Below are 27927 nucleotides of genomic sequence, written 5' to 3' on the forward strand. Positions count from 1 at the left end.
AAAGTCTCTTCCTTGATTTTTTCTTCGTTGGGCTTCGAAAAATATGAACCATTATTTTTTCTTTTCTTTTTTTTTTTCCTTTTTTGTGTTTTGTCCTTTACGTACCCTTTTTCGTTTTGTTTCTTACATATATACATAATCAAGCTGCAATAATTCTCCAACTTTTTGGTAATTTCTACTATCAATCAAAATAGTTTTCTTTTTTCAATATATATGCTTAAAAAGTGTACAAATATTTTTTTAAAATATAAATTTTTTACAAATTATAATTTTTAAATGAAATACATTGAATCTTAAGAAATGCTTGGGGTTTATTATTATGAATATATATTTTTTATTTTTTAAATTATGACACCTACGTAGAGAAGGAGTACATGAATAAACCGACATCGCATTCAAATGAGAGAGATCTTGAGATCATGCTTGCATGGTTAAAAAATACTTGAAAGAATTGACCGTAACTATATATACCCTATAACAACAAAGTAGACTTGTATCTCAATTATAAGAACTCCAAAGTTAATGGTACGTAGTTACGAACAATCTTAAATTATGTGAGTGAATATAAAGCATATCCGAAAAGAATTTATGTTGGTCTATAGGGGATAAGGAACGTCCAAGTCATCAAATGCCAAATCCAAATTCCAAATCTTTGAGTTTAAAAATAACTCTAGAGGTGAACTCAAAAGTATAATTATTTCTCAAATGTTGTTATTGAATTTGTATTTAAAAAAAAAATAACAAGGCCACTTTCCAGTTTCCTTGACGTGGCCAAAGAAGTGGAGTGCTTCTCTGTCGTGGTTGAACAATATATTCAAGCGGCCATGCCTTATATAAATTAATGAATATTCAATTTGCATGAATAAATTAAATACAATCAATTTGAAAAAGAAAAGAAAAAAAGGGTATACTGACAGACTGGACTAAATCAAAATGTTATAAAATAAATCTCATGGGGGCCTCCTTGTATTAGACTTGAAGCTTCGATCATGGATGACAATTTCAGTAGGCATTCTTGAAGAATGCTGTCACCTACTCCACTATCTAAGAAATTTAACTATTTAATAATTATTTGGTTAATTAAATGCATGTAGGGAAATAACACTTGTCACATGGACAACTATATTTTACACTTAGATTATATATATATATATATATATATATATATATAAAAGAAAAACGGAATTTAAAATGACTGTTTTTATCACATGGTGATGGTCTAAGAAAATTGACACTCATATAAAGAGTATATTTAAAAATTTAAATATATATACTAATTTATGAATTAAAATTGTTAAGTTCAATAATATTAATTTAATGTGAGTCAAAACGAGCATAGCTCAGCAGTAATTGACATATACCTCCAACCAAGAGGTTGTAAATTCGAAAAAAATATATTTAGTTAGTGAGATCAGGTTTTAAACTAATATTCTTTGTCTAACTTGATTTTTTAATCAATGAAAAGAATAAAAAAAAAATCATACCCATAACCCATGTGCGGTATTTGAAACGTCTTCCTAGTTATATCACGTTTTTTTTTTTAACTTTCCTCTTAAACAAAATATATTATAATTTATAATAACATATATGTTTTATTATTTAAAAAGTTTTAAATTTAAATAATGATTTCAAAAATTATTTATGGTAAACATGTATAGCTTAGATTTCCAAAACAACAATACTTAAAGGGTTAAGATTGGAACTGATTATTATTAAATTTTTTACAAAATAGAAATGAAAGATACATGAAAGGAAATATTTTTTAATAATACCTAAAGTTTTTTTTTTTTTGTTAATATCTAAAGTTAATTAGGTGTTATTTGTTGTTACCATCTTTTGTTAACCTTTAAACTTTTGTCAAATAAGAGAAAGCAAAGCATAAAATGAGATTTTTTAATATCTTTTTTAAATAGAAAATTATCAATCTTTTTAATAGTGAAAGATAAATTCTAACCGATCACGACTTAAGTGTTGGTAAATATTTTTTATATTTCTCAACAAATTAAGCATTATCAAATTTTTATTTACGGTCCGTATAAATGGTGGGTATAAACTCATCGATATTTTTCTTTCAAAATAAGCAATTACAAGAGCCACCAAAACTAAGACCATGATAAAAATTAAAACCATGGAAGAAATGTCAATGTTATGGGAAGAGAAAAGGAGAACGGAACAAGCGACGACGATGGCCGAAGTAAACCAGAGAGAAAGCACGAACCAAGAAAAGGGGGCTAGCACCCGACGATCCAAGTCGGCCCCCAGCTGACCAGTGGCCGTCGGCGCCGAGTAGTAGCGACGAGGGCCGAAGGAAACTAGAGAGAAAGCACGAACCAGGAAAAGGGGGCCGGCACCCGACTATATCCAAGCTGGCCCCCAGCCGACCAGGCCTCAGTGTCGAGACCTCCTCGGCACCAAGCAGTTCTCGACCTCCCGACTGAGAATTGTAGCGGTTCATCCCGCCCGTTTCGCAGTCCCATCCGAATTGTCCTACCTTGATTCTCGATTCGACTTAGAGCCTACAAGGATTCGACTAGGGTAAACCCTAAAAGATAGAATTCAACTTCTATAAATAGAAGAGTGAACCAAACCCTAAAAACTTAAGCATCGGAGCCGCCACACCGGTACTAGTGCTATTATATTTTGCAGGTCTCATCGGTCCCTTGTTCGAATTTGGCGAGATCCCAAAGGCCAAATTTCTGCATCAACGGTCAAAAATCTCAACTTAATTATTTTATTTTACGAAATAGTTTGACCAGGAGACTATATTTTAATTAATTTTTGTTCTTGGAATTTCTGGAAAGATATATTTATTTAAGAAAAATGCTTACTTCTTGACAGCAAGACTTATTTATATATGATTCTCAAAAAAAAAAAAAAAGACTTATTTATATATATGATTAAGAGTCGAATGTTTCAAAGGTGATTAGTTTTTTTAAAAAAATATTTTTATATTTATCTCATTTAATTATCATAACATTTAAGGAAAATCAGTACAATATATAGGACAATAGTTGTTACCGGAAATTTCTAAGTATTTTCCTTTACTTTATTTAAACAAAAAAGGAACTTTTTGAGTTGAGTTGGGTGTGTAGTTTAGCTTTAGAGATGCATAAGACTTTTCTTGACAAATAAATATAGTTTTTTTTGTCCCGCAGATTTCATGCCTTTTTGAAACACAGTAAACTTAGTACTGATGATTAGTACCAGTAAAGGCGTGCCACTTCCCCTTTATAAGGCACAAACCAGAAAACATGGGGAACATCAAGCCAGTCCAATCCAATTTTTGGTGGCGCAAAGCCAACAATGGGTGAGTTTCGTTTCAGATTTTTCTGTGTCACGATTCTTGTTTTAAGCAGAACTTTTTTGGGGTATGGGGGAGGTGAAAGCGGCTGGGGATTTAACAATGAACAATATTGCCCATATTGGCGGGGATGCGGAAGCTTCTTTGGGGGTGGAGGAGGTGGCGGTGGCGGCGGCGGCGAAGGGAACTCAGTTGGTGGGGTTGGGTCCGGCCATGGTGAAGGTTATGGAGGAAGTAATGGTGGCGGCGGAGGGGGAGGGTCCGGGGGAGGGGCTGGGGGAGGTGGGTCTGGTCATGGCAGTGGATATGGCGCCGGCGGCGGTGTTGGGGCTGGTGGAGGCGGAGGAGGAGGCGGCGGCAGTGGTGGGGGTGGCAATGGTTACGGCCAAGGAATGGGCTTCGGAGCAGGGTTTGGCCTCGGCGGAGGAGGTGGTGGCGGCGGAGGAGGCGGCGGCGGCGGCGGTAGTGGTAATTCTGTTTGGGGAGGGGAGGCGTATGGTCATGGAAGTGGGTTTGGGGGAGGTGGTGGTGTAGGTGGCGGTGGAGCTGGAGGCGGCGGCGGCGGTGGAGGATCAGCAGGTTCCAATGGTTACGGCAGTGGTTTTGGCGGCGGCGTAGGTAGTGGAGTAGGAGGAGGAGGCGGCGGTGGAGGGGGAGGAGAAAGTAGTTCAAATGGAGGGGGAGGATATGGTAAAGGGGAGGGAGGGGGATTTGGAGGGTACACAAATAGCATTGGCGGCGGCGGCGGCGGGAATGGAGGAGGACAAGGCATGGGAATGGGATTCGGCATGGGAATGGGGTTTGGGATGGGAATGGGCTTTGGCATGGGAAACCATGGGGCTGATGATCAGTCCACTGATCATGCTAAAACTACAACTAAAACCTCTACTACTCAACCTTAGCCTTAGCCTTAGCCTTACAGACACTCTGCCCATTTAAATTTGTTTGTTTGTAATTCCATGCACTTTAAATCTTCATGTGTTATCCTTTTGCATGTATTTACCAATATATATATGTCATTACTATTTCACACATTCAATGTGAAAATTTACCATTGGTCTACAATAATCACTTCTCTTAGTTCCTTACTCACAAGTCACAATTTCATGGTAGAAGAACCCAAGCTAACAATAATGAGATCTAGTTTAAAGGGCATTAAAAAATTATATTACTCAATTATTTTTTTTAGTACAACAATTGTGGGAATGGAAAATCTAACCTCCGATCTCGAAAGAATGAATTAGATGTCTTAATTGTTGAGCTAAATTCAGGTTGACATTTAAAGTTAATATGAAGCTGAATCCAAATAATAAAATAATAATTAAATCAACCATTAATAATAATAATGAGTGATTTTACAATTTTTAGAACTGATTTATATCCTCTACCAAAACTAGGCCCAATATCAGTAAACGTAGGCCCAGCCCATTTGTATCCATTGGCGGGAATCGCTTGACTAGGCCCAACCGGATATTAACGGGCTGCTGTATGTCCACGGAAACCATTTCTTGCTCCTCAGGTTTCCATCAAAATCTCATTCTCATCAGATGCGCTTGGAGACGATGAGCCATTTCGCCTGCAATCAAATCAGTCCAAATCCGACGTAGTTTCGATGACAGTCATCAAAATCTTTCCAATTGCTCCCGCGGTGGCGCACGATCGACTATCGAGGATCTTCCCGGACTCAAATTAAGTAGTACAATATATGGCCTTTTTTACCAACACAAGATGCATTAGGGTTTATTTATTTCTCCACCAAACTCTTCAACCTCATGAACGTGTAAGTCAAAAGTCTATCCTCGGAAAAATTAATAAATTGTCTGAAACTGTACTACCAAAAGTTTCCGAAAAGTATCACTCGCAATTAGAAACTGAAAAGAAGCTCTTTCGTTTTCCGTTTTCCGTTTTCCTTTCTATTTCCCAGTTTTGAAGCGATCGCCTACCGAACTTAGGTGAATTCTGATATTCTTCCTGACCGATTTCCGTCGGTCAGCCATCGGGTCCCACCAATGTCAATGGTAGTACGAATTTAACGGTGGAGATACGCTGGTGTTGGATTTGGTTTCGCATCAGGCGCTGTACATTGTGGGTATATATATGATCGAAGCAACTGAAGAATGGGCAGAGTAAGAGATTGGGAGGTGTGTGAGATCGTGCCACCACCACCCGTTAAAGATGGGGATTTTTTGGCTGATCGATTAGGGAGAGGGCACCCTACGCCACCCACTTTATATTTCACCAAACTTCTCTCAGTTTTTTTTTCCCATTTTTTCTTAATTTTTTTTTCTTTTGATTATTATTATTTTGTTGCTGTATGATGTAGGATAACCTACGCATATATAAAGCTTCAAGCTTTTCTCTTATCTCGAGACTAATCTACAAATGCTCTTTTAGGCTCTCAGATTTGTTTCTCGGAGGACTAAAAATAAAAGGGCCAACAAGAAAAACCCATCTCTGTAAGTGCTTCGCTCTCTCTTCTCTTAATTTCTGGTTTTTAATCTGCTGACATTGCATCTTCCCGTCTCTTTTCTTCTCTATTCCGATCATTTTCATCTTCCTCTTGCGGTCGGTCGATTTGCCTTGTAAGTTTCTGGATAGTCTGATGGGATCTAGGAAATCGACTTTGAAACGTACACACGACCACAATGTTTTGTAGATTCGATATTTGTGGAAGGAAATTGGAATTCATTTTTCTCTGGGTTACTAAAAGAAGTGTCTGTAATCTTACTGGTTTGTTTTTCGGTTTTCGACGGTCAGTCTATTATTGTTACAGGCGTTGTTTCAAGATTACATTCGCTTGACGTTTTAAATTTGCAATGTGATATATGGGTTCTCCATGATATCTGTACTGTTCTTGGTATTCCAAGTAAGTGGCTGATTTTTTAAAAAATTGGACAATCTTTAAGTATTTGAATCATATGATACTCTACGTCTCTTAATTCTAGTGTCTCATGGCATTGAAATGGTCCAGTTTTGCTGAAATTGGTTGCTTGCAATTTATGCTAAAGAATTTTGCTCTGCTGGAGGAACTAGCTAGTTGGTAGCTTGTTACTCGAACTGTTTATGTTATTAAGTCATATACGAACCATTTTCATGATATATCCGAATTGTTTTTCAAGCATCATAATATTCTTACTGATTTTGCCTCTTATTTTAGCTGCCTAGTTATTCAGTTTTCCATCTTGTTCTTTCCTAACAAAGGGGTATTCATGGTTTAAACTTTAAAGTAGTATTGTCTGTTCACTTGAATTTCTTTCAATTCTATGACCAGATATTTTAGAGTAGCAAGATGAGGGGAGGTCTGTGGCAACTAGGCCAATCAATTACCCGCCGACTTGCACAGGCTGATAAGAAGGCTGTGGGACGGAGATTCTTTTCTGCAGAGTCTGAGCTCAAAAAGACTGCTCTATATGATTTTCATGTTGCTAACGGTGGGAAGATGGTTCCATTTGCTGGATGGAGCATGCCTATTCAGTACAAGGACTCGATAATGGATTCTACTGTGAACTGTAGGCAGAATGGTGGACTGTTTGATGTTGCCCATATGTGTGGACTGAGCCTTAAGGGGAAGGATTGTATCCCTTTCCTTGAAACACTCGTTGTTGCTGACGTTGCTGGGCTTGCTCCTGGAACTGGGACACTAACTGTCTTTACTAATGAGAAAGGAGGAGCCATTGACGACTCAGTAATCACCAAGGTGAAGGATGACCACATATACTTGGTTGTGAATGCGGGCTGCAGAGACAAGGATTTAGCTCACATTGAGCATCATATGAAGGCCTTCAAGGCGAAGGGCGGGGATGTCTCATGGCATATTCATGACGAGAGATCTCTTATAGCACTGCAGGTCTATATTCCATTCATTTCATTTCCCTAACCTAAATTTAAATTGCATAAACACTGTCACGAGTTTAGACTTCCTTTTTGCAAAGTTGGTGTCACCTGTATCTTAAATTGTCAGACTCGTTCTCCCCTTTTACATTAATCCTGTCAATACAGGTTGAATTCATTGTTATATTACTTTACGTATGGCTTCTTTCTGAATGCTCCAATTTTGATAACAATGTGAAAAACTTTATTGACTTCCTTTCGTAGGGCCCTCTTGCTGCACCAGTTCTTCAACACTTGACAAAAGAGGATCTGAGCAAACTTTACTTTGGTGAGTTCCGCATTTTGGATATCAATGGAGCTCACTGCTTTCTCACCAGGACAGGGTATGCTTCCTTTAGGCTTATATTTCCTTTTCCAGTCTGAATGAGTTAGTCTTTTCGTACCACACAAAATGTTTGAATAACCACGCAACATGAATTTTTTTTCTCTAATTGTCATAACATCAATTATCACCTGTGGCTGAAGAAAGAACTGATTGAAGTCTACGTGTTGCTTTCAAAACTTGTAATAAATGGGTGAAGATGGTAAACAAACAGATTAAGTACCATCTAAAATGGAACTTGTTACTCTTTTTCTTATACTTCTTAAAACCAGGTACACGGGTGAAGACGGATTTGAAATTTCAGTCCCTTCAGAGCATGCAGTGGATCTTGCCAAAGCAATCCTGGAAAAATCAGAAGGGAAGGTAAGACTGACAGGATTGGGTGCCCGAGATAGTCTTCGACTTGAGGCAGGCCTGTGTTTATATGGAAATGACATGGAACAACATACAACACCCGTCGAGGCAGGATTAGCATGGGCCATAGGAAAAAGGAGGAGAGCAGAAGGCGGTTTTCTCGGTGCCGAGGTAATTCTGAAACAACTTGCAGAGGGCCCAGCAGTAAGGCGTGTTGGTTTCTTCTCTTCAGGCCCCCCTGCAAGAGGCCACAGTGAGATTCAGAATGAGGAAGGAAAAAACATCGGAGAAATCACCAGCGGAGGATTTAGCCCCTGCCTCAAGAAGAATATTGCTATGGGTTATGTGAAATCTGGATCTCACAAGGCTGGCACCAAAGTTAAGATTGCTATCAGAGGAAAAACCTACGATGGTGTTGTCACTAAAATGCCATTCGTTCCTACAAAATACTACAAGCCAGCATAATTCTTCATGTTTACTATGTGACCTGTCCCTAAGATTTTTCTGATATGGCCCATGTCTTCTGACCAAATTCTGTATTTGCGAGATGTCAGAAGCATTGGGTTATTTTGTTTCTCAACTGCACTAGTCAGAACTTGTAGATGATGAAAATGTAATCTTGCACTGGCAGAGCCACTTGCATTTCAGCATCTGTTGAACAATCTGAACTATAACTTGTGTCAATCTGCATAATAGAGTACCCACTTTGAAAACTGTGAAGTTGGCGCATGAAAGCTGAGTAAACTATAAATTGGAGAAACTTTTTTCTTTTCTTCTTTTTAAAGTTCTTATTTTTAGAATGTAAAGAATTTTTATACACAGATTTCAAACAAGTACTTAAAAAAACTTTAGCTTTTTCTCTGTGTTTGCAATGGTTGATAATTTGTCTTCAGATTCTGTGTTTGGCGCTTAGAAACCTTGTAAGATCGTATTTTTACAGGAACCAAAGAATAAATGATTGATTCGTAGGAATTCGAATGTGATTCCCTACCATTTTTCACAAAATTGAAGGTCGTGTGTAAAAAATTGGGGCTTGAAGATTCCATGTCTGCCTTTTCAACTAGAGATTGATGCCTAATATAGTTTTTTAAGTTAAAAATAGTTTTATAGTTGAGAAATACATTTCGAGTAGTTTTCAGAAGATTTTAATAATCGGAAATTGCAATACTCAAATTAAATAATAAAGTAGAATCGCATCTTAGTTTTGGACCTTTTGTGTGAAACTCAGATGCAAAACAATTAACGGTACTAATATGCTTCTAAAACTTTTTAAAAAACAGAATAAGATTTTACATTTATAAATTTTAAATATGTTGTTACTAATGTAATATCATATGTTTATAACTTTATTTTTTCTATTTTCTATTCCTTCTTTAATTTTTTTTGTTTTTTTAGTTCTAAGAATTGCATAGTAACTTCGAACCTATCCACCTTTGAATGTTAAAGTACTTTTTTTAGTCATATTTAAATTGACTAAATAAATCAAATCTAAATAGTACTCCTGCCATATTCTTGATGGTCGAACAAACCAAAAAATGTTACTTTTTCCTCGACATTGTAAACTATCGCACTCAAGTTTAGAAAAGAAATTAATTTTTACTCCTTTAATCTTAATTGTCACGAAGAAAATATGATGTCTGTTTACATCGAAATTACTCAACTCAGCATTAAAGTCATAACCAGGTCCGTTTACATCTCTTTCTTTACATATTTCCTTTTTTGTCAAATGAGGAAAAAGGAAAAAATGGTTGAATACCAGATCAAAATCTGAACACAAGTGGTTAAATTTGACCAACCCTCTTGGACTAACCGTATGGGAGTTCGATTTTGGAGTCCTCAAAGTTTTACGGACAAAACTGTTGAGTGAAACGCGTCAAAAAATACAAACATCAGCCCTCGACTGTCGGATTCATTTTTAAATTAACGAACAAACTTGAAATATATTTGAAAATTCAGATGCATGGAGCATGTTGTGTGCGTTGTCAGAACCATGTTTTGTCCGTTTGAAGGCAATATTTGAGCAAAAACATGTTACATTCTCCATTATTACGTAATGTGAAGCTGTTTGAATGATTAAGAATGGGTGAAGAACAGTGGTAGGTCTGCATTATGAATCAGGTCAGACTTCAGAGTTGTTGGCCTTTTGTTCATCACTTAACACGGATCAGTTGAAAAGTCAGCCATTTCCCACCGCTGAAGTCTTGGTCTTCAGAATCACCGTCTTGATTCTTTCATGCATAGTTTGCAGATCTCTGCCTTTACATATATTTATAAATAGAATTCTGAAGCCATTTTATTCAAATCAGCCATTGCAGATCATTATTTACTTCTAGTGAATATGGCTGCATTTAGAGCTTCAAGTTTATTGTATTTCCAGGATTCTTCTTCCTCGTCTTTTTTCTCTGCAAATTACAGCAGAGGAGTTTGTAAAGCTACGATCAGTCCACCTGTGTTTCAGCCTACGCCTCTGTCATTTCCTAAGTTGCAAAACAGAGAGTTGGTTGAGAAGTTGGACATGGGGAGCGGGTTTAAGATTCCAACGTTTACAGATGCAGCTGCTGATAGACATTCAAACAGCAACAGTGCGAGTTGTCTGGATCCCGTTGTGGCTACGAAGTTGTACACGATTATGGAGGCCGTAGCGGATAGAGTGGAAATGCATCGGAATATCGGGGAGCAACGGGACAATTGGAACCATCTCTTGCTGACTTCCTTGAATGCAATTACTCTTGGAGCTGCTACCATGGCTGGATTGGCAGCTGCAGCCACAACCGGAGCACCGATCATGGCGCTAAAGATGTCTTCGACATTGCTATATTTAGCAGCCACGGGAATGTCGGCGGTGATGAGCAAGTTACAACCATCCCAACTAGCTGAAGAACAAAGAAATGCTGCAAGATTGTTCAAGCAGCTTCATTGTCAGCTTCAGTCCAAACTCTCTCTTGGAAATGTTAACATCAACCAAGTAGATGAAGCAACGGAGAAAGTCTTGGCTTTAGATAGAGCATACCCTCTTCCTTTACTAGGATCCATGATTGAAAAATTTCCCACCACCGTGGAGCCTGCAACTTGGTGGCCTCAAAAAAGGTCAATGCACAAACTAATTAAGCAGGCAAGGACAAAGTGCAGTGGAAATGGTTGGAGTAGAACTCTAGAAGATGAAATGAGAGAGATCGTTGGAGTATTAAAGAGAGAAGACCAGCAAGAATACTTGAGATTGAGCCAAAAAGCATTACAAATCAACAAGATTTTAGCAGTTTCAGGTCCATTGTTAACCTTGCTTGGGGCATTTGGGTCTGCTTTTGTGGGCTCTTGTTCAGGGGCTTGGCCTGTTTTGCTTGGAGTTGTAGCTGGATCTATGGCAAGCGTTGTGAATACAATGGAGCATGGTGGACAAGTTGGGATGGTGTTTGAAATGTACAGAAGTAATGCAGGTTTCTTTAAGCTCATGGAAGAAACGGTTGAATCAAATATAAACTTGAGAGACGTTCAGAAAAGGGAGAATGGAGAAGTGTTTGAAATGAAGGTTGCTCTGCAATTGGGAAGAAGTTTATTGGAGCTCAGGCAATTAGCTGCATCTGGGGAAGAGTTGGGAGAGCTCGCAAGCAAGCTTTTTTAAGTTCCTGTTTTTCTAGTGGAGTTGTAAATCTCCTTCACATAACGGGATCAGTCTTGTAATTTGTAAATCAACTTAACACAAATATAAATTTGGTTCATTCATTGACACTATTATCTCTTTCTCCAAATATATAACAGCCTCTGTATGCATTCAAATCAGCAGAGATGACGCTCAAGCAACTGTACAAGCTGTATCTATAAAAGATAAAAGAGTAGCAAGGATTTACAAGCATGGGTTGTTCATCCCATTTTCGGCGCTTCTTCTAACATTCCATAAATCCAGACATAAACAAGTTTACGAAGTTAGGATGGATTGAAAATAAAGATGCTCGTCCGTATAAACATTAAAAGGTAACTAAACAAAGCCACCGAAGTATGAGTTTTTTGTTTTCCATCATGCTGCCTCAGCGAAGCCGACTCTCATATTGCCAAAATCAAAGACGGTGTGGTAGCGGCCCATGAAGACGTCTCCCAGGATCCTGGAGCCAACAAAATGATGTCGATTCAATTGACATAGTTATCTTTAGAAGAAAGGTATTTTAAATGATTCTGGATGCAAAATAATGGGGAAAACATATACCACAGGGGTCCACGAGGAGGAGGAATATCGAACGCAGAAAATCCGCTGATGCACTGAGTTACACGGCCCTCCCCCACCTTGAGTATATACTGTTCACATTGCTCGCCATTTTAGAGCAAGTTGGGAAAAACAAGTGCAATATCGAGAAAACATTAAACAAGCATACAATTTTCCATGAACTTAAGAAGTATAATCAAATGGAGACAATTTCTACACGCTGAAGCTGAAGCAACTATTTTTGCATCTACCTCTTCCGGGGCAAGGTCAAAAACTTGGCCACCAATGGTGAAGGAAACACGAGGCATGGAAGAAAGATTTCCACAGTCGACAGCTGACTGACCCATTGGACTAGGAATACGATCACATAGCTGCAGAGGATTTAATTAGTTGAGTCATCAAGAACCAATATTCTAAAAGATCTGTAAAATTCTTGAAGCATGAGATTTTTCTACCTCATTGACATAGTCCATTATGCGTTCTTGGGTTTGGTTCCGACGAAGTTGATTTTGCATCCAGACAACCGTCATCTCACATGCAGAGCACATGGCATCTCGTAGACCGCCAGATGATTTTCCGGCATTCTCATCCACCACACTCTCAATTCCCATACTACATGAACAACATAATTTCATGGATCAGTAAATTCACCAAGTAAGTGTATGAGGACGATTCATGCAGTAGGAATACTGTGGAACCATAAAAAAGCATTTATGCCTCACCTAACTCCTCGAGTTCCATCGAAAGTACACAAATTAATTTGAGAACAGATCTTCCTTGGATTTGTCTGTTGAAGATAGCATAAAAGCTTATAGGTCAATAATCAATAAAATATGTAAAGAATGAGTCTCTAAGGCAGTATAAAACCAAAACATTTCATTAAGAACCAGGAAATTAAAAACGATAGAATTAACTTGCCTCCGTTAAAAGCAAATTCATAATGGTTTGCCCATACTGTGCAACAACTGTCTTGCATTCCTGGCTGATGACTCCTTTAGCTCCAATGGCGTGATTGATCATGGTTATAATAGGCTAATAGAGACAGGAAAACATTTGACTAATTAGTAATTTAACCCAACTCCAAAGACAATCACAGCGCTCTTGCATAAAAGGCTAAGAAGAGGTCTTTATGTCCAAAGAATATATATAAAAGGCCTGAAATATTAGGTTAACAAGCGGTTCAGGTACATGATACATTTCAGACACACACAAAAAATGATTCAAAAAGTATCATGCAACATAGAAACAGATGGGAAGCAAGTGAAGTTACAGATGACATGGAAGGTAAAGCTTTTAAGTCAATATACGCACAGTTGGACCAGCCAACAGTGAAGTTCCAGAATCTGCAATTGCTGCACAACCGCCACTGCAATATCCTGGGCAATGACTTTCTTTAATCAGAAGCAGATAAATGCAGAATTCTATTCTCATGTTGCAAAAATAAGAACACTATCTCTCTGGATACTTTTGGATTATACTTTTGTAAGATACATTATACTTATAAAGTGCAAAAAGGAAGCATACCAGTTGGTTCCCCATCTATGAGAACATCGCCCATGTTGAACTACAAATCAGAAAAATATAAGCATGGTGAGTAATAACAATACTCAAGGGCAAGGATGAGATGGTGGCTCTGCGACCAACCTGCCAATAACCTTTCTGCGTGACAGGAACATAAGTATGTTTGCCCTTGAAATGCTTTGGGTCAACCCCACCAAACACAATTTCACCTCCTTCTTCCTCCTCAACGTTGCGATTGAGCCAAAATGAAAAGACTGGTTCCTTCACAAGATTTTGTTCAAGCATGTTATACCTGAGGAAAAAATTACAAATGCCTCATTCAAACCTCTATGGATCGAGAGGGATCTTAAACAAGAATCATTAATTTTAGATGAACATATCCTACCATACTGGGACTGCATTCCCAACTGAAATCTCTTGAAAACCAAGTCCCAACAACCCATCAAACTTGGCCACCAGGAATGTAAGACTAGGCTCTCTGGTTGCCTCGATGAACACCTGAAAGAGACAATAGTCATAAGTAACAAAAGGTCGATATTCCAACAATTCAATCTAATAGAAATACTAGTTAACGCAGAAAGTTACCTGATGATTTACAACTAGGTCTCCAACTTTGACATTGTCATAACTAAAAAAACCAGAGATCGCTCCAGTCCCGTACCGAATAGAAGCTGATGTCCCTGCATGATGTCAATAAACAAAATGTTTCAAATTGCAATAGTAATAAGTGCCACGTCACTTCATTCAAGTATAAATATACCCACATCAAAATAAGTATTGATAATGACAATCCTATCCTGCCCTTGGATTTAGGTTTATAAACCCAAAAACTAAGGAAAAGGAAGTACCATTTTTCTCGTACGAACTTGAGCGGCTTGACTTATATCTGGCATGGAAACGACAAGCCACCTACATCAGAACACAAAAAGATGAGAATGTGGCCTACAATAAAACTAGTACACTCCAAATGCTACCATTTATACTTAATGGTTTTCGTTTCTGATCATAATCAACACAATAGATCCTTACAGAGAACAAGCACTTTGCAGAAGGAACCCATAGATTGGAGCTGCCCGTGTCGAAAATTACAGTGAACTTTTGAGGGGGAGTACCAATGGCAATCTCACCATAGTATTGAGCATCCAGGTAGTTCTTTAAGGTAACAATATCCGTATCAGAAGATTCTCCAAGATTTCCATTGGGGTTATACTTCCTGAAAGCAGCTTTCAAAATCTCTGCATCCCTAGACTCAAGCCGTGCAGCTAGCTGGCTGTCCGGGTCTAACTTAATCTTCTTCAGTCCAACTCTAAGCAAGCCATCATTGGATGCAGACGAGACAAGATTAAAAGAAATCAACAAGAATAAACATGAGAAAACCGCTTTGAAGTGATAAGCAGCCATTGGTGACCTACAAGTCCAAAGTGAAGATTCAAGTTAAGAAATAAATAAAAACTCATCTCCTAGGTGATAATCGATAAGAAGACTAGAGAAAACCATTGAACATAAAATTTCTGCCAGATAAGAGCAGTTTCAATTACCAATTAAAAGTCAGACTCATGAGGAGGGGCGGAGAAAACAATAAGAAAACTCATTGAATTCTTTTAACTTTGAAGAAGTAAAAAATAATTATCCACAAAAACTAAAACCCGCTACAAGTCAAGTTGGAGAAGCCTTAAACTATTAACTTTTCATATGCAAGACTATGATTCAAAAATAAGTTTCAGGTGATAAACCTTTTGAATAGTTCCGGATTGAGGTTTAAAAATAATAAAAATAAAAACGTGTCCAAAGAAGCTACCGTTAAAGTACTAATTATACGAGGAGAAGAGAAACTCCACCAAGTCTGGATCACAAAATTAATACGAGGAGAAGAGAAACATTATAATGATATAATTGTTTAGCAGAACGATCCTGACCTCCAATTCAATTCACCTCCAGTTAAAGTACTAATTATTGATTCAAACAAGATCACGCGATCAAAATGCGGAGTAAAAGAAGAAAAAGAAACCTTAATATCATGAATGGCATAACAAATTCACACGCATGCAGAAAAGCTAAAAGATCAAAAGCCGAACATGTTCAGCCACGATCACGCACTCAAAAACACCACAATCTCATCAAAACATAATCATCTAACGATAAACCAAAGACGAGATACACAGAAACAAAAAAAAACTTCGATCACATTATCAAAATAACAAACCACAGTTTAAAAGGTAGGCAAAAACCAATTACCAAATTGCCGATCAAGTAAACAATGAAGTCCAAATAACAAGACCTATAACAAGAAAAATGATCGCGGAATGCAAAGCCGGAAACAAAAAGAACTCACCGGAAGAGGATTTCAGAGGACGGGAAAATTGATAGGTTGGTACGGGAATACAGCCTCGTCTCCTCAAAAGCTTTATAAATGGAACAGGAAATAAAGGGGAGAGGGGGGCGACTGCAAAACGACCTGTCGGTCCGGTGAAATAAAGCGGGCCCAACTCATCAACCGGTCCAAGTTGTTGAAACTATCAAGATGGTGCTTGATGCTCGATCTGGGCCGTCCGTTTTGGTGGCAGAGTTGTCTTTTCCTCGCGGGATTCCGGTGGAGTCGTCCACGCTTTGGAAAAGCAATTTTGGGGTTGAGAATCTGATGCCGCCAGGATTAGAAAGACTAAAATGTTTTCCCTTTTATTTGCACCGTTGATCATGTGATGGACGGTGATGGAGAGGCATGGCTTACGTGGATTAAAATAGTTAGGGAACGGTTACGTGTCTGCAAAGCTGCATGTGTTGGTTACTTGACACGCAACGTGGCTTTCGGTTCCTGGGTGGGTTGGATGAAATGGAAATCCAAGGCCATAGGAAAGAGTTATTTTGTGTATCTATCTCCATGAGAATCTAAGGTGGGCTGAAATCGAAGTAAGGGGATGAATGGAGATAATTTGACATAACTCCAGCGATTTTATTTTTTATTTTATTAAAAAGATCTCGTATTAATGAAAATAATTTCATTAAATACCATAGATCACTCCTCCCGTAGAATTTTTTTATACTATTTATAAATCCAACACTCTCCAACCCAGCATGATCTCAATCAACCAATTAAGTTTCATATTACAATAGTAATAACTGCCGCATCACATCAAAATAAGTATTGGCCTTGGATTTAGTTATATAAATCCAAAAAATAAGAAAAAGGAAGTACCATGAGCGGCGACTTATCTTTGGCATGGAATTGACAAGCCTCCGAGAACTTGGACTACAATCAAACTATTATACTCCAAATACAAATACTACTATTAATACTTCATGGTTTTCGTTTCTCAACAAAATAAATACAATAGATCCTTATCGAGAACAAGCACATCGCAGAAAGAACCCATAGATTAAAACTACATGTGTCAAAAATTACCGTAAACTATTTGTCCGACTCGACTAGGATACCACTTAACGCCTCCATAGAATGTGGAACATTTAAAATTGTACAACCCCAGAGAAAAATATAATATACTAAAAATAAAAACACAGTTGTACTTTTTCAAATTAGAGGTACCAATCTATGGATCTTCATAGCATAATACCAAAAACGGAGATAAATACTACAACACCACCAACCAAAAAAAAAAAAAACAGAAAGAAAATATTAATGACACTCTTAAGCAGAATCCCTTGTGTCGCTCAAGGAATCGTTCGAATGCGCCACCATATTGTTCATGGCCTCCTGAGTAGGACTAATCTTGTTCATGGCCTCCTCAGTAGGACTAATCTTTGGAGCAGCGATAGCAGAGTTAGTTTCGACATTAGAAGGGATAGGGCTGACCGCCTTGGCAGTCATTGCAGCCTCCACCTCCTCGCCACTCCTTGGAGTACCAGATCGAGAAGAAGCATCCTTGTCTAGTGTAGGCTCAGCCAAGTCAGCGTCGTTATGGGAAGCATTCTCTTCAACCTCTAAGGCGGTGTAAAGGAAACTCACGTCGACCCCTGGATGAGTTTCCCTCACTTTCCCTTCCACCCAACCTAAACTCATCCTCATAATCTCCCTTTGAAGTGCATCATAGGCCCCAATAGAACGCAGCGCAGACTCTAACTTCGTAGAGTCTTTCCAGTCAGATTGAAAGGCCTCTAACTCGGCGAGCTTCTCTCTCAAAGCTACTTGGCAACGCTCCAATTCTACCCGTACCCTCTCCGCTTTAGCCATGACCGCACTAGTCTCGGCTTTGGATTTCTCCAAGGACACCTTTAACTCCGCCCTCTTGAGGTTCGAGTACAGCAACAAGGACCGCACCTCTTCCAAGGCACCCACTGCAGCAGACTTGGACGCATGGGCATGCTGAAGTTCGAACCCCATGCGGTAGGCAGCTGAGCTTGCCCTCATGCCAACCTGTGTTGCAAGGAAAAAACGTAAGGGAACATACGTTCTGGGTTTTAAAAAACGTATGGAAAAAAAGTAAATAAAATAATAAAACCAAAAATAAATGGTACCATTTGCAGATCAAAGACAGCTTGACAAAACTCGCGTTCTGGGTTTTCAATGGCAAAGTCTCCACCCACGTTCATTTGATCCATATTTTCCCAAATCTTTCTCCCCATCTTGTTCACTACCCTAGGAGGGGAAGGAGCCATATAGGGCCCGGGGAAGCCAAAAGCAGGAGATGGTACATCTCGGAAGGTGTACCTACGGGGAGTGTTGGGCGATGCTCCAGCTAAGGGCACCATAGATGGCCGAGATTGACTAGAGGTGGAAAGAGGTGGAGGTCGGACTGCTGGAAAAGCTTGGGGATCAAATGGGAGAGGAAGATATTCCTGAGAAGAATCCCCAGTACGACGACGCTGGTGAGGAGGTAAGTCAGCTGTCCCAGAACAGCCATCTTGCTCCGCACAATGAGAGGTCGCGCGCTTCGCTGCTTGAGCACGAAGGCGGTCAATAAAGGATGTTGAAGGCATAGCTTTGAAGCTCTGAGTCTATGGAGAAGTGTGAGATATCTATGCTAAGCTGCTAAGAAAAACAATAATAATAAATAAATAAATAAGAGAAAAAAGAGAACATATACACCTAGACGAAGGAGATTCTTGTAGCTAACCCTTTTTCCCACTAGAGTTGCAACCTCTAAATGAGTGAGTTGCAACCTAGGAATTGGATAGGAAAGGTGAGATGACTGAAATCCTTAGATACCACACCTCGACCAAGGAAATATCGTTTGGATCGCATGAAGATAGCAAGTCAAAAGCGCTCTTCAATAGCTCCACATCCGTGCAAAAGGTCGATCGAACTCGCGCTGCCCACCAAAAAGAAAAAAAAAACACGACTTAGAAAAAAAAAAGTGACCAGTCGAGCTGGCAAGTGGAGACAGCAAAGAGTACTGACCCAGTTATCCAAACTCGATCGGATGACAAACAAAAAAATCGCTTGTCTTTCCATCTTTCCACAAAGATGAGACATTTGATCGCATGAATCCCACAAACAACCTTGAGATTCACTCTACCCTCTTATCTCGTCTATTAAGAATCCACCGCGGCTAAGTTGGCCACACTACTCCCATTAAGAGGGAGGGTGACCACCACGATTGCACTCCCCAACTTTTTGACTCAGCCAACCATGTGCCCCCACTTGTTTCGATAAGTAGAAAAACATGTTTTTCTTTGGTGGAGTTGCCATCCGTTTGAAAAAGAGGAAATGGTCTCAAGTTTGAGAACCAAGCCTCCGCCTAATTGCCTCCACGTAACGTAACACCCCAACTACATAGACTACCTATTTGGTACAAGTTTGGTACAAGTTGAGTAGGAGAAAATTGAGAAAATCTTAACAGATGTTGGAGGAAGCGATGCAGAGGCAACCTTAGACCGCTGCTGAACATCTTTGCATAAAATGTCACCTCTTCACGTGTTGGGGTGTTCTCTCCCTTTGGGTTCGCGTAATAGAAGAAAAGATCTCATAGCAAGTACGAATAACTACCAAATCATTTTGGGTGATGGATGACTAGATCCCTTGGGTGTCTACCGAAAAAATGACCCATGTAGGAATAGCACATTCCCATCATGTTCTCCCAAGGTACCCACCTCGGAGGAGAAACAGAAGAAAAAACTTGCTCATAATGGCCCGAAGCTTCGAATGTTTCTAAGAATGAATCAAAATGACTCAACTCTCGGATGTCATCTAAACCAGACGCGTTAGACAAAAATGAAATGAAAGAGAATGATGTTATAAGCAAACTTGCTCGCAACTTCTTGCCTTGTTCACCCAACCCACCTACGTGCCTGGTGTGGTGCACATGCTACCCTGTGGCCCATTACACGCCTCCTTGATGCACTATATCCCATGCAACGATTTCTTGGGGGAGGGTATAAGAACCCCTATAAATACAAGGGTCCCAAGCCCACTAAAATTGAGTAAAAAGGCAAGTAAAAGCAAGACAATTCAATACAACTAAAATTGAGTACAAAGTCAAGTAAAAGCAAGACAATGCAATACAACTAAAATTGAGTAAAAAAATTGAGTAAGAAGGCAATTAGTCGTAGTAAAAAAATTGAGTAAAAAGGCAAGTTAATTCGCTACAACTAAAATTGAGTTTTCCGTTTCTTTTGTTCTCGACTTAAGCAGTTAAAATTTGAGTAACTAAAAACTGAGCTTTTCTTTTCTTTTGTTCTAGTCAAGCATTTAGTTTTTATATTTTCTTTTGTTCTTGACTTAAGCATTTAGTTTTTATATTGACCCTTGAGTAAAAAGGCAACTAAAAGTAAGACAATTCAATACAACTAAAATTGAGTAAAAAGGCGAGTCAATTTATACCGACGCCTCACTCTTTCTGTGGACAAGTCATCTTCGACCTACCTGTTCGATTCAAGATTCCATCTTTCCCCTATTCACAACCTGTTGAGCCAAATTTAGACTACCAATACAATTGACCTCTCCAAATTACACTTCAACACCAATCTTTATTAAAAATATGTTTATTTGGAGTGATTGAGTTAGAGGTGATTGAGCTCTAATGGTTTTCAGCCTCTAAAATTATTATGTATAATTGGACTAGGAAAAGATTGACTAATTATCACACTGTGAAAAGTTAGAATATAAAACATTAAAGTTTAGTATGATTAAAATTCTTCAATTTAATAATTACAAAATTTTTAATGATTTAGTATAAATAGATAAAATACATTAATTTTAATTTTACTAGTACTGATGAAATTGTTTAGCAGAAATATCCCCCGCAAAATAATTGGCTAATAACTAATTATTGAATTGCAAAGTCTGTCCAAAAGGGTGTGAGTTTAACTAAAAAAAATAATTATTGAATTAAACAAGATTAAGATGATGCGATCAAATTAAAATGGAGACCAAAAGAAGAAAAAGAAACCTTAAATGGCATAACAAAAACAAACCCACACGCATGCAAAGAGCTCAAAAATAAAAACCCGAATAACCACCACAATCTCATCAAAGTATAAACCAAAAAGAAAAAAAAACTTCGATATCTCACATTAACAATAAATAACAAACCACAGTTTTAACAAAACCGAAAACTCACCGGAAATGGATTGCAGAGGACGGGAAAGTTGGTAGTGGCTACTGGGGAAGAAAGGAACAGGAACAAAACGGGGGAGGGGGCGACTGCAAAACGACCTGTCGCTCGCTCCGGTTAAATCAAGCGGGCCCAGCTCATCAACCGGTTGAAAATATCAAGATGGTGCTTGATTCTCGATCGGGGCCGTCCGTTTTGGTGGAAGAGTTGTCTTTTCCTCTCGGGATTTATGTCCACCGTCGATCATGTTATGGAGAGACAGGATTAAAGTAATCGGGGATTCGCTACGTGTCTGCAACGCATGCATGTGTTGGTACTTCACACGCGACGTGGCTCTCAGTTGCATGAAACAGTTATTGTGTGCATGGGAATCTATGCTGCGCCCACGCTGTTTAGAGGATGAATGGATTTTTATAATACCCAAAAATATTGATAAAAATATAAAAAGATACTTCTAAATATAAAACTTATTTGTTATTTTTACAATTTTTTCTATATGTCCAATCATTTTTACTCACCTTGATAACATTTATATCGACGTGATTTTAAATAATTGGTGTGCTTTTCAGTGAGAGTCGTAGCCAGGGGTGGAGCTACGACTCGAGCCCTCCCCGAACTTTTGAAGCTATTGAATAAGTAAATAAAACTATACATAAAATTTATAAAAGTTACCTTTGGCTCAATGAAAAGTGCTTGAATTAATCTACTTTTTTTATTCTTTTACATTTTTTTAATTAATTCTTCTACATTTTTTTAATTAATTTTTCTCCTGAGCGCATTTGTTGGAGTCAGCTTGAACATATAACACTATTTTTATAAATTTTTTTATTCTATTTTTCTTACAAAATTTTGCGTGAACGACTTAAGTGTAACTCTATTTTCCTAATCATTTTTCTTATTAAGTCAGTTGAACGTGTTGGAACCTCTGTACACTATATTTTCCGTGATTTTCCTTAAATTTTTTCTATTTATTTTTTTTGTTAGTTTTATAGAATGAAAAACTTTTGTCAATTTTATTTTTAAATTAAAAAATCATAAATTAGGTCCATTTTTAAAAGTGAAAAAAAAAATACAACATTGAGACATTCAAACCCTAATTTTAATTTTAAATCGTGTATCTACACTCTTTTTGAAATTCAAACTTTTTTTAAAATTTATATACATCATTTTTCGTTTCTTTGGTCTAATTATTGACGGCAAATTTCAAGACTTATTTTTTCTTTTCAATTTATATGTTGTCATACGTATATATAATATTTGTACTGATATTTTTTTATTCTCTTTAAATCATAATTTTTGAATTCAATTATTCTTATTTTATATAATTTTTAATTTTAATTCTGTAGAATCTATAGAAATCGATAATTTTGGAGATTAATTATTTAAGTTACATTTTTATTAACTTTACATTATATATACTACGAATTTGACTATTTGAAGTTATTTTAAATATAATAGTCAATAAAAAGTTGAACTATCCTATAAAATTGACATCTTCCCATTGTTTTAATACATATAATTATTATAATTCTTATTTTTATATTTTAACTTTATATTATATTTTTATTAATATTCTTGTAGATTTAATATATAGTATCTGAATGGAAAGATACTATAAAACAAATCCCAGGTGTCATATCTCTATTGAAGAAAAGTAATATATAGTAGTTTTAATAGATATTTTTCTTAGTAAATTTAGAAGAATTATCGGCAGATCATGATCTAAAAATTAGAATTATTGATTATAATTGTTATATTTGAAACCAAGTTATAAAGAATATTACAAAAAAGGACTTTGACAGCCTCAAAATCATACTTTTATGAATTCTTGAAATTACATGCTTGTAAATTAGTATCAAATCCAAAAATTTAGCATCAAATCCTCGAACAAAATTTTTGGATTTGCCACTGATTGAAGCTAAGGTTGATTCTTATCAAATTATATGTGGAAGAAAGATTTTAAAATAAATATACATTCTTGAATCATCCTAAACTTTTGTGGTTATCTATAAATATATAGTGTATATATATATATATATTTTAAGAAGTCAAAATTTTATAATCTATTGCGTATATTACATAAATTCATATTTCTCAAGTTTAAACATTGAAAATTCAAATATGTTGTGAAAATTATATCCATCCGTCTGAATACTTATTTTCTCCGTATTTTGCTCTCGTCAAATATAGCCCTAAGTAGCATAATCATTTTTCAGAGGGCTAAATTAAGACATTTTAAAATATAATAACGAAATTTCAATCACATAATAATGATTTTGTAAATATGGTAAACCTAATAAAAAAATTTCACCAACTTATCCAGACATTTTTACCTAATTTATTTTTACTTCGTCGAATAATCTTTCACTAACAATATCTTAAAAGTGATATGAACGAAAATATGAATAACTTCTCCTAAAGATCTTCACTCAACTAAGTTCAAAAGCATACAGATTATTCTAGAAAACGAGAGTGAATATATAGAAACTTAACCAGCAAAGAAAAACGAGTGAATAAATCGAGATGAACCTAGCACAATATTACAATTACAACGTAGTTGTAAAAAATGAGTATAGAAATGGCCATTATTAACACATTTAGAGATCACCTATACATGTTTACTTAATAAATGAAAGTATTAACTATATAACAATCAACAAAGTTCGATCAATAAGGAAGAAGAAGAAGAATGAGTCATCAGAATACCTTGGTCTTCCTATTCTTTAACAAGTGACACGCCCCAATGGCATGTAATGATCCATGTAATGCTGCTAATGCATCTGCCCAAAGTTTCCATTGCAACATACCAAACCAGTAAATTGGAACAATGGCCATCCCAGTAATCAGCAATGGAATCCAAGCCGTATCTTTGCCATAGTACAAGAAGTAGGCGGCACTGAAAGCCAGCACCATACCCAGTACTGAAAGGAAGAGGAATCCAAGGCCCAACACCAACTCCAATGGCAGCCACACCAGAAAATCATTTTCTGCACACCGCAATGTCAAGATTGACAAGAACAGCAGTATTGAAGTTGAAGATGAGATCAAAGCTATCCCATCCGATATCACAAACACAGAGAACCATTTGGGGTGAAGAAATATGGGAAAGCCTGTGTTCTCGTTTTGGCTGCCGGGAACCGTGAAGGCTGCGGTAAAAACTACCGTGGCAATCAGAGTTGCAATCAGCATACATGAATTTGCGGTATTCTTCACCAATTTTTCTCCTTCTTCCCTGAGCTCTTTGTGCTGTTGGGTGAATAATTCATGTGGTGTTTGCTCCCCTTTCTTTACTGTCATCGTAAGCTCTACCACGTTCTCCACTTCCTATAATCAGTTGAAGAACTTGGTGGTTTAGAAATGAAAAAATGTGACAAAAAGTAGAACAATATACTTATACTTAGTGTGCACTAGTTTGCGCGTGCCATGATAGAAATAGACTAATAAAAATATAATCTTTGAAGGTGTAGATAGATATTTTATATACCCGAAACCAGATAAGTTCGCGGTGCATTTGAAAGACTGCTTCGGAGACTTGGTTTAGATGAATTGGGTTTGGCCTTTTGGCAGCTAATTCAAGCAGGCTGTCTTTTGTGTCATCGAAGTAATATAGTAAGTCATCCTTGTAGATGAGGCCCATCTCATAAATTAATTTGAAGACACGTTCTTGTCGATTTTCTAGAGCTACGTGAAGAATGGTCTTCCCATTTTCGATGACTCTCCACACAAGATCAGGATTTTTTTGCGTATTACTTTCAGAAATTCAGTATTTCCAACTCTTGCAGCCTCGTGTAGCATGCTTGACGGAAGAATGAAATTCAACAGCTGATCTTCTGTTGAACTCTCGTTACTTTTAACAGTATTCCACATAATTTCAACCACATTTCACGGGCTTGGATCTGCATCATTGTCTTTCTGTACATAAATTTGGACCCTGATAAAGTTTTAAAAATGGTGTCAATACCTAAATAAAGTAAACCGTGAGAGTGAACTTTTGGGGGGAAAAAAAGAACTAACAGTTATTGATGTATGATTGCCACTTGGTTGGCTCATTTTTGGTGCCAATCGCATTCCACTTTCGGGCCATTATATGCAAGGGTGTATCTTCATTGATGTCCCGTTTCCGTGCTAACGACTTGTTGCAACTTTGAATAACCAAAGCTATATCTGTAGAGAAAAAAGAAACAAGATCAGCCATGCATTTGATTTAGTCCTACAAAGTATCAAGGACAATGCTACACTTGCTATTGTCTGCTTTGGACTTTACTTTGGTTTCACCCAAAAACCATCGTACCAATAGAGATCTTTGTCCTAATCCATATACCATGAATCCCTCTCTTCCATAAAACTTTGTTTGCACACTTTACAAACCCAATATAGACAAGGATTTGGAACAACTTGATTTAGTTCTCAATGGTCTTGTCATTTTCTCAAGATTACTCTTATTTATTTAGATGTGGTATATGTTCATTCATGTATCTCTATTCTCTACTGGAATGACACAAATTAACGTGTAGCTCTGTAGGAAGTAGAGACGAACCATAATAATCAGCAGAGATGGCACCAAAAAGAAGCTCCACTTGCTCTTCAATGATCAATTCATCGAAAGGCGTCACATCAAGGAGATAGGAAACCATGTTCTTGTTTTTGTATTTTGCTGCAATTAGAAGTGGGGTTGTGCCTTTGGACCCACGAATGAGAGCTAAACCGCTATGCTTGCGCACCATTAACTTGGCAATGTCAACAGCGCCTGAAGTAGCAGCGATGCAAAGGGCAGTGTTTCCGCATCTATTTTTGGAGGCCAGATCTTGATCGTTGAGACGCTCAACCAGCTCCTTTATGAATGCAGCCTGGTTGAATCTGGTGGCTATGTGGAGAGCCGTTTCTTGTCTATCATCGTTTATCACCTTGGATAGGGTTCCTGGATGTCCTTTTTCGATCTCCACTGCAGCTTCCCAGTCACCCTCACTCGCAGCTTCGCATAGCCGGTCCTTATATGCACGATCATTGCTTATTGATCTCCTACTCCCTGAAAAACACAATGTTTATTATTATTTTTTTTAATGTGTCTATTTCTGTTATCATTCCAAACTTTGAGTCACATATATAAAAATAAGTAACAACTCTTGAAAGCTATTTTTCAATAAGTGACTTTTTGGGATAGGATAAAGGTTCATGAAATTATCCAAATTATTCTAAGATATTTACTTACAACTCTGAGTGTATAAACTTTTGTTAAATCTCTTATCTATATTGACATTTCTATCGAAAATAAATGTGTCCCACGAGACTTGAATCTAGGAGGGAGTATTCCATTCGACCACAAGCCCACTACGCCACCACTGGTCGGTGGCCCTTAGATCCTACCCCTTAAACCTTAAACCCTAAAAAATATATCTTAAAATATACTAATAAATATAATAGAATGACATTTCTGGAGGATAATTTGGGAGAAAAAAATCTTGAAAATATATATTTGTAAATATTTTTTTAAAAAATGACATTTGTGAAATATTAGGTAGGATAAGGCCCATGTAACAGACAATTTTTGTATAATGAATTATTTATTTCTTTATAAATAAATATTAATTAATTATATGTTTATAATTAATAGTAATATTTATATAAACTTAATATAAATAAACTATTATGTTAGATTTAGAGGCTAACTCAATGAATTATCAAAATACAGCTCAAACAAATCAGTTAGACTCTGTCAAACCAGTCAAGGGTTGATCTTACATTAGACTTGGGTTGAACTTTGAGCTCTAGGTCAATGACAAAAACCTAACTAACATGTCATATTTCATAGTATCAAATTAAAAATGACGTGTAAACTTATAACTTAAGAATTAAATAACACAATTGGAAAAATAATAACACAATTGGAAAAATAATAAAAATCGAAACCACAACCATCAAAATTCAAATTAAATAAACACAGTGGGCAAAATAATAATATATATAAAGACCCAGAACACAACCATCAAAAGTCAAACCTATAATCGAGATAAAAAAAAAAAAGAAAAAAAAGTCAAACCTATAATAATTGAAGAATTGAATAAAGACAATGGGCAAAATAATGAACTAAAATCTAAAACACAATTACCATCAAAATTCAAAACTTAAATAGAGTAATTAAAAGAAAAGAAAAGAAGAAGGCAGAAGCACTTACAGCGGTGAATAGTGAAAGTGGGAAGAAAAGATTTGGCCCAGGTGATGAGAGAAATGATGGGTTTTGAAGCGGGTTCCATCATTTGAATGCTGCAATGGTGGCGGCCAGAATCAGAAGAAGTGGCATTCGTTTCCAGTGACCCCATCATCGTATTTGGAATTTGGAATTTGGAATTTGGAAGTGGAACTAAAGCCCAAACCCTTCTGAAACCTGCAATAACTGCAAGACTTATTAACTGTTTATATATGCATAGGCACTCGCAAATCACAGCAACTTCGTGGAAGCTGTGAGCTAATTCCATTTCCACAAAGCCAAGTCAAGAGCACCATATTTTGAGTAGTAGTCGTCGGAATTAAATCTTACCGGCGGTAACTACGTTTACACACTTAAATATTTACAGCTATATATCAAATGACTGCATAAATGATGACAATAAATAAATGACCCTCTAATTTTTCTAATCATTTTAATAATGATACGTAGAAAGGTTTTTTTTTTTTTTTTTAATAGAAAGGTACCAACTTATTTACTAATAAAATTTAGATACCTATTGTCATCTCACTACCTAAATATAGATAGAAAAGTGACAACCGAACACGGTTCAAGTAGTTAAAGCACTTATTCACGATTAAAAAGTTTTGAATTTGAATCCCTTTATTAAAA

General features: G+C 37.1%; 7 protein-coding genes across 12 annotated transcripts; 3 read left to right on the forward strand and 4 right to left on the reverse strand.

Moving 5' to 3' along the window:
- The first annotated feature begins 3100 nt into the window (after positions 1-3100).
- On the forward strand, positions 3101-4335 carry LOC111010750 (uncharacterized). The gene has a single exon (XM_022284278.2). It carries the CDS (start codon positions 3304-3306, stop codon positions 4201-4203), a length of 900 nt encoding a protein of 299 aa, XP_022139970.1. The 5' UTR covers positions 3101-3303; the 3' UTR covers positions 4204-4335.
- Positions 4336-4836: 501 nt separating this feature from the next.
- LOC111010769 (Glycine cleavage T-protein family) lies at positions 4837-8581 on the forward strand. Of its 2 annotated transcripts, XM_022284308.2 has the most exons (5): positions 4837-5081; positions 5696-5757; positions 6573-7148; positions 7397-7515; positions 7787-8581. In XM_022284308.2, the coding sequence occupies exons 3-5, from the start codon at positions 6591-6593 to the stop codon at positions 8331-8333; spliced, it is 1224 nt and encodes a 407-aa protein (XP_022140000.1). In that variant the 5' UTR covers positions 4837-5081; positions 5696-5757; positions 6573-6590; the 3' UTR covers positions 8334-8581. The 2 variants fall into 2 exon arrangements, with proteins under 2 accessions (XP_022140000.1, XP_022139999.1); XM_022284307.2 differs by lacking the exon at positions 4837-5081 and having other exon boundaries at positions 5449-5757.
- A 931-nt stretch (positions 8582-9512) lies between these two features.
- Positions 9513-11588, forward strand: LOC111010735 (putative F-box protein At4g22030). The gene has a single exon (XM_022284255.2). It carries the CDS (start codon positions 10207-10209, stop codon positions 11485-11487), a length of 1281 nt encoding a protein of 426 aa, XP_022139947.1. The 5' UTR covers positions 9513-10206; the 3' UTR covers positions 11488-11588.
- Positions 11589-11667: 79 nt separating this feature from the next.
- On the reverse strand, positions 11668-16076 carry APA1 (aspartic proteinase A1). The gene is made up of 14 exons (XM_022284252.2): positions 15917-16076; positions 14614-14992; positions 14433-14493; positions 14170-14264; positions 13970-14082; positions 13708-13876; positions 13588-13627; positions 13375-13439; positions 12982-13095; positions 12786-12850; positions 12519-12675; positions 12315-12434; positions 12067-12155; positions 11668-11965 (listed from the first exon to the last, which is right to left on the reverse strand). The coding sequence occupies exons 2-14, from the start codon at positions 14983-14985 to the stop codon at positions 11881-11883; spliced, it is 1545 nt and encodes a 514-aa protein (XP_022139944.1). The 5' UTR covers positions 14986-14992; positions 15917-16076; the 3' UTR covers positions 11668-11880.
- A 769-nt stretch (positions 16077-16845) lies between these two features.
- On the reverse strand, positions 16846-21300 carry LOC111010939 (uncharacterized). Of its 5 annotated transcripts, XM_088121534.1 has the most exons (5): positions 21099-21300; positions 18654-18848; positions 18055-18565; positions 17321-17953; positions 16846-17290 (listed from the first exon to the last, which is right to left on the reverse strand). In XM_088121534.1, the coding sequence occupies exons 3-5, from the start codon at positions 18514-18516 to the stop codon at positions 17228-17230; spliced, it is 1158 nt and encodes a 385-aa protein (XP_087977660.1). In that variant the 5' UTR covers positions 18517-18565; positions 18654-18848; positions 21099-21300; the 3' UTR covers positions 16846-17227. The 5 variants fall into 5 exon arrangements, with proteins under 5 accessions (XP_087977660.1, XP_022140216.1, XP_022140217.1 ...); XM_022284524.2 differs by having other exon boundaries at positions 16846-17953; positions 18751-18848; positions 21099-21298; XM_022284525.2 differs by having other exon boundaries at positions 16846-17953; positions 18055-18568; positions 18751-18848; positions 21099-21298.
- Positions 21301-23494: 2194 nt separating this feature from the next.
- LOC148212550 (uncharacterized) lies at positions 23495-24729 on the reverse strand. The gene is made up of 2 exons (XM_088121759.1): positions 24577-24729; positions 23495-24416 (listed from the first exon to the last, which is right to left on the reverse strand). The coding sequence occupies exons 1-2, from the start codon at positions 24727-24729 to the stop codon at positions 23790-23792; spliced, it is 780 nt and encodes a 259-aa protein (XP_087977885.1). The 3' UTR covers positions 23495-23789.
- A 154-nt stretch (positions 24730-24883) lies between these two features.
- Positions 24884-27705, reverse strand: LOC111010878 (uncharacterized). Its single transcript, XM_088121760.1, has 4 exons — positions 27265-27705; positions 25630-26118; positions 25107-25256; positions 24884-25023 (listed from the first exon to the last, which is right to left on the reverse strand). The coding sequence occupies exons 1-4, from the start codon at positions 27563-27565 to the stop codon at positions 24908-24910; spliced, it is 1056 nt and encodes a 351-aa protein (XP_087977886.1). The 5' UTR covers positions 27566-27705; the 3' UTR covers positions 24884-24907.
- Between the last annotated feature and the right edge of the window lie 222 nt (positions 27706-27927).

Source organism: Momordica charantia (genome assembly GCF_013281855.1).
Source record: "Momordica charantia cultivar OHB3-1 chromosome 3 unlocalized genomic scaffold, Mcharantia_2.0 BLBB01000003.1, whole genome shotgun sequence".
Taxonomy (NCBI): Eukaryota; Viridiplantae; Streptophyta; class Magnoliopsida; order Cucurbitales; family Cucurbitaceae; genus Momordica; species Momordica charantia.

Excerpts from the sequence above, each read along its gene's own strand:
- LOC111010750 (XM_022284278.2), top strand. The coding sequence starts at position 3,304 with ATGGGTGAGTTTCGTTTCAGATTTTTCTGTGTCACGATTCTTGTTTTA.
- LOC111010769 (XM_022284308.2), top strand. The coding sequence starts at position 6,591 with ATGAGGGGAGGTCTGTGGCAACTAGGCCAATCAATTACCCGCCGACTT. Across the intron at positions 7,149-7,396 it reads GATCTCTTATAGCACTGCAG|GGCCCTCTTGCTGCACCAGT; the intron begins GTCTATATTCCA and ends TTCCTTTCGTAG. Across the intron at positions 7,516-7,786 it reads TGCTTTCTCACCAGGACAGG|GTACACGGGTGAAGACGGAT; the intron begins GTATGCTTCCTT and ends TCTTAAAACCAG.
- LOC111010735 (XM_022284255.2), top strand. The coding sequence starts at position 10,207 with ATGGCTGCATTTAGAGCTTCAAGTTTATTGTATTTCCAGGATTCTTCT.
- APA1 (XM_022284252.2), bottom strand. The coding sequence starts at position 14,985 with ATGGCTGCTTATCACTTCAAAGCGGTTTTCTCATGTTTATTCTTGTTG. Across the intron at positions 14,265-14,432 it reads AAGTTCGTACGAGAAAAATG|GGACATCAGCTTCTATTCGG; the intron begins GTACTTCCTTTT and ends GACATCATGCAG. Across the intron at positions 13,096-13,374 it reads CACTGTTGGCTGGTCCAACT|CCTATTATAACCATGATCAA; the intron begins GTGCGTATATTG and ends TGTCTCTATTAG.
- LOC111010939 (XM_022284524.2), bottom strand. The coding sequence starts at position 18,516 with ATGCCTTCAACATCCTTTATTGACCGCCTTCGTGCTCAAGCAGCGAAG. Across the intron at positions 17,954-18,054 it reads CTGTCTTTGATCTGCAAATG|GTTGGCATGAGGGCAAGCTC; the intron begins GTACCATTTATT and ends CTTGCAACACAG.
- LOC148212550 (XM_088121759.1), bottom strand. The coding sequence starts at position 24,729 with ATGGGCCTCATCTACAAGGATGACTTACTATATTACTTCGATGACACA. Across the intron at positions 24,417-24,576 it reads GCGAACTTATCTGGTTTCGG|GAAGTGGAGAACGTGGTAGA; the intron begins GTATATAAAATA and ends AACTGATTATAG.
- LOC111010878 (XM_088121760.1), bottom strand. The coding sequence starts at position 27,565 with ATGGAATTAGCTCACAGCTTCCACGAAGTTGCTGTGATTTGCGAGTGC. Across the intron at positions 25,257-25,629 it reads CATCTCTGCTGATTATTATG|ATATAGCTTTGGTTATTCAA; the intron begins GTTCGTCTCTAC and ends TTTTCTCTACAG. Across the intron at positions 25,024-25,106 it reads GCAATCATACATCAATAACT|GGTCCAAATTTATGTACAGA; the intron begins GTTAGTTCTTTT and ends AAACTTTATCAG.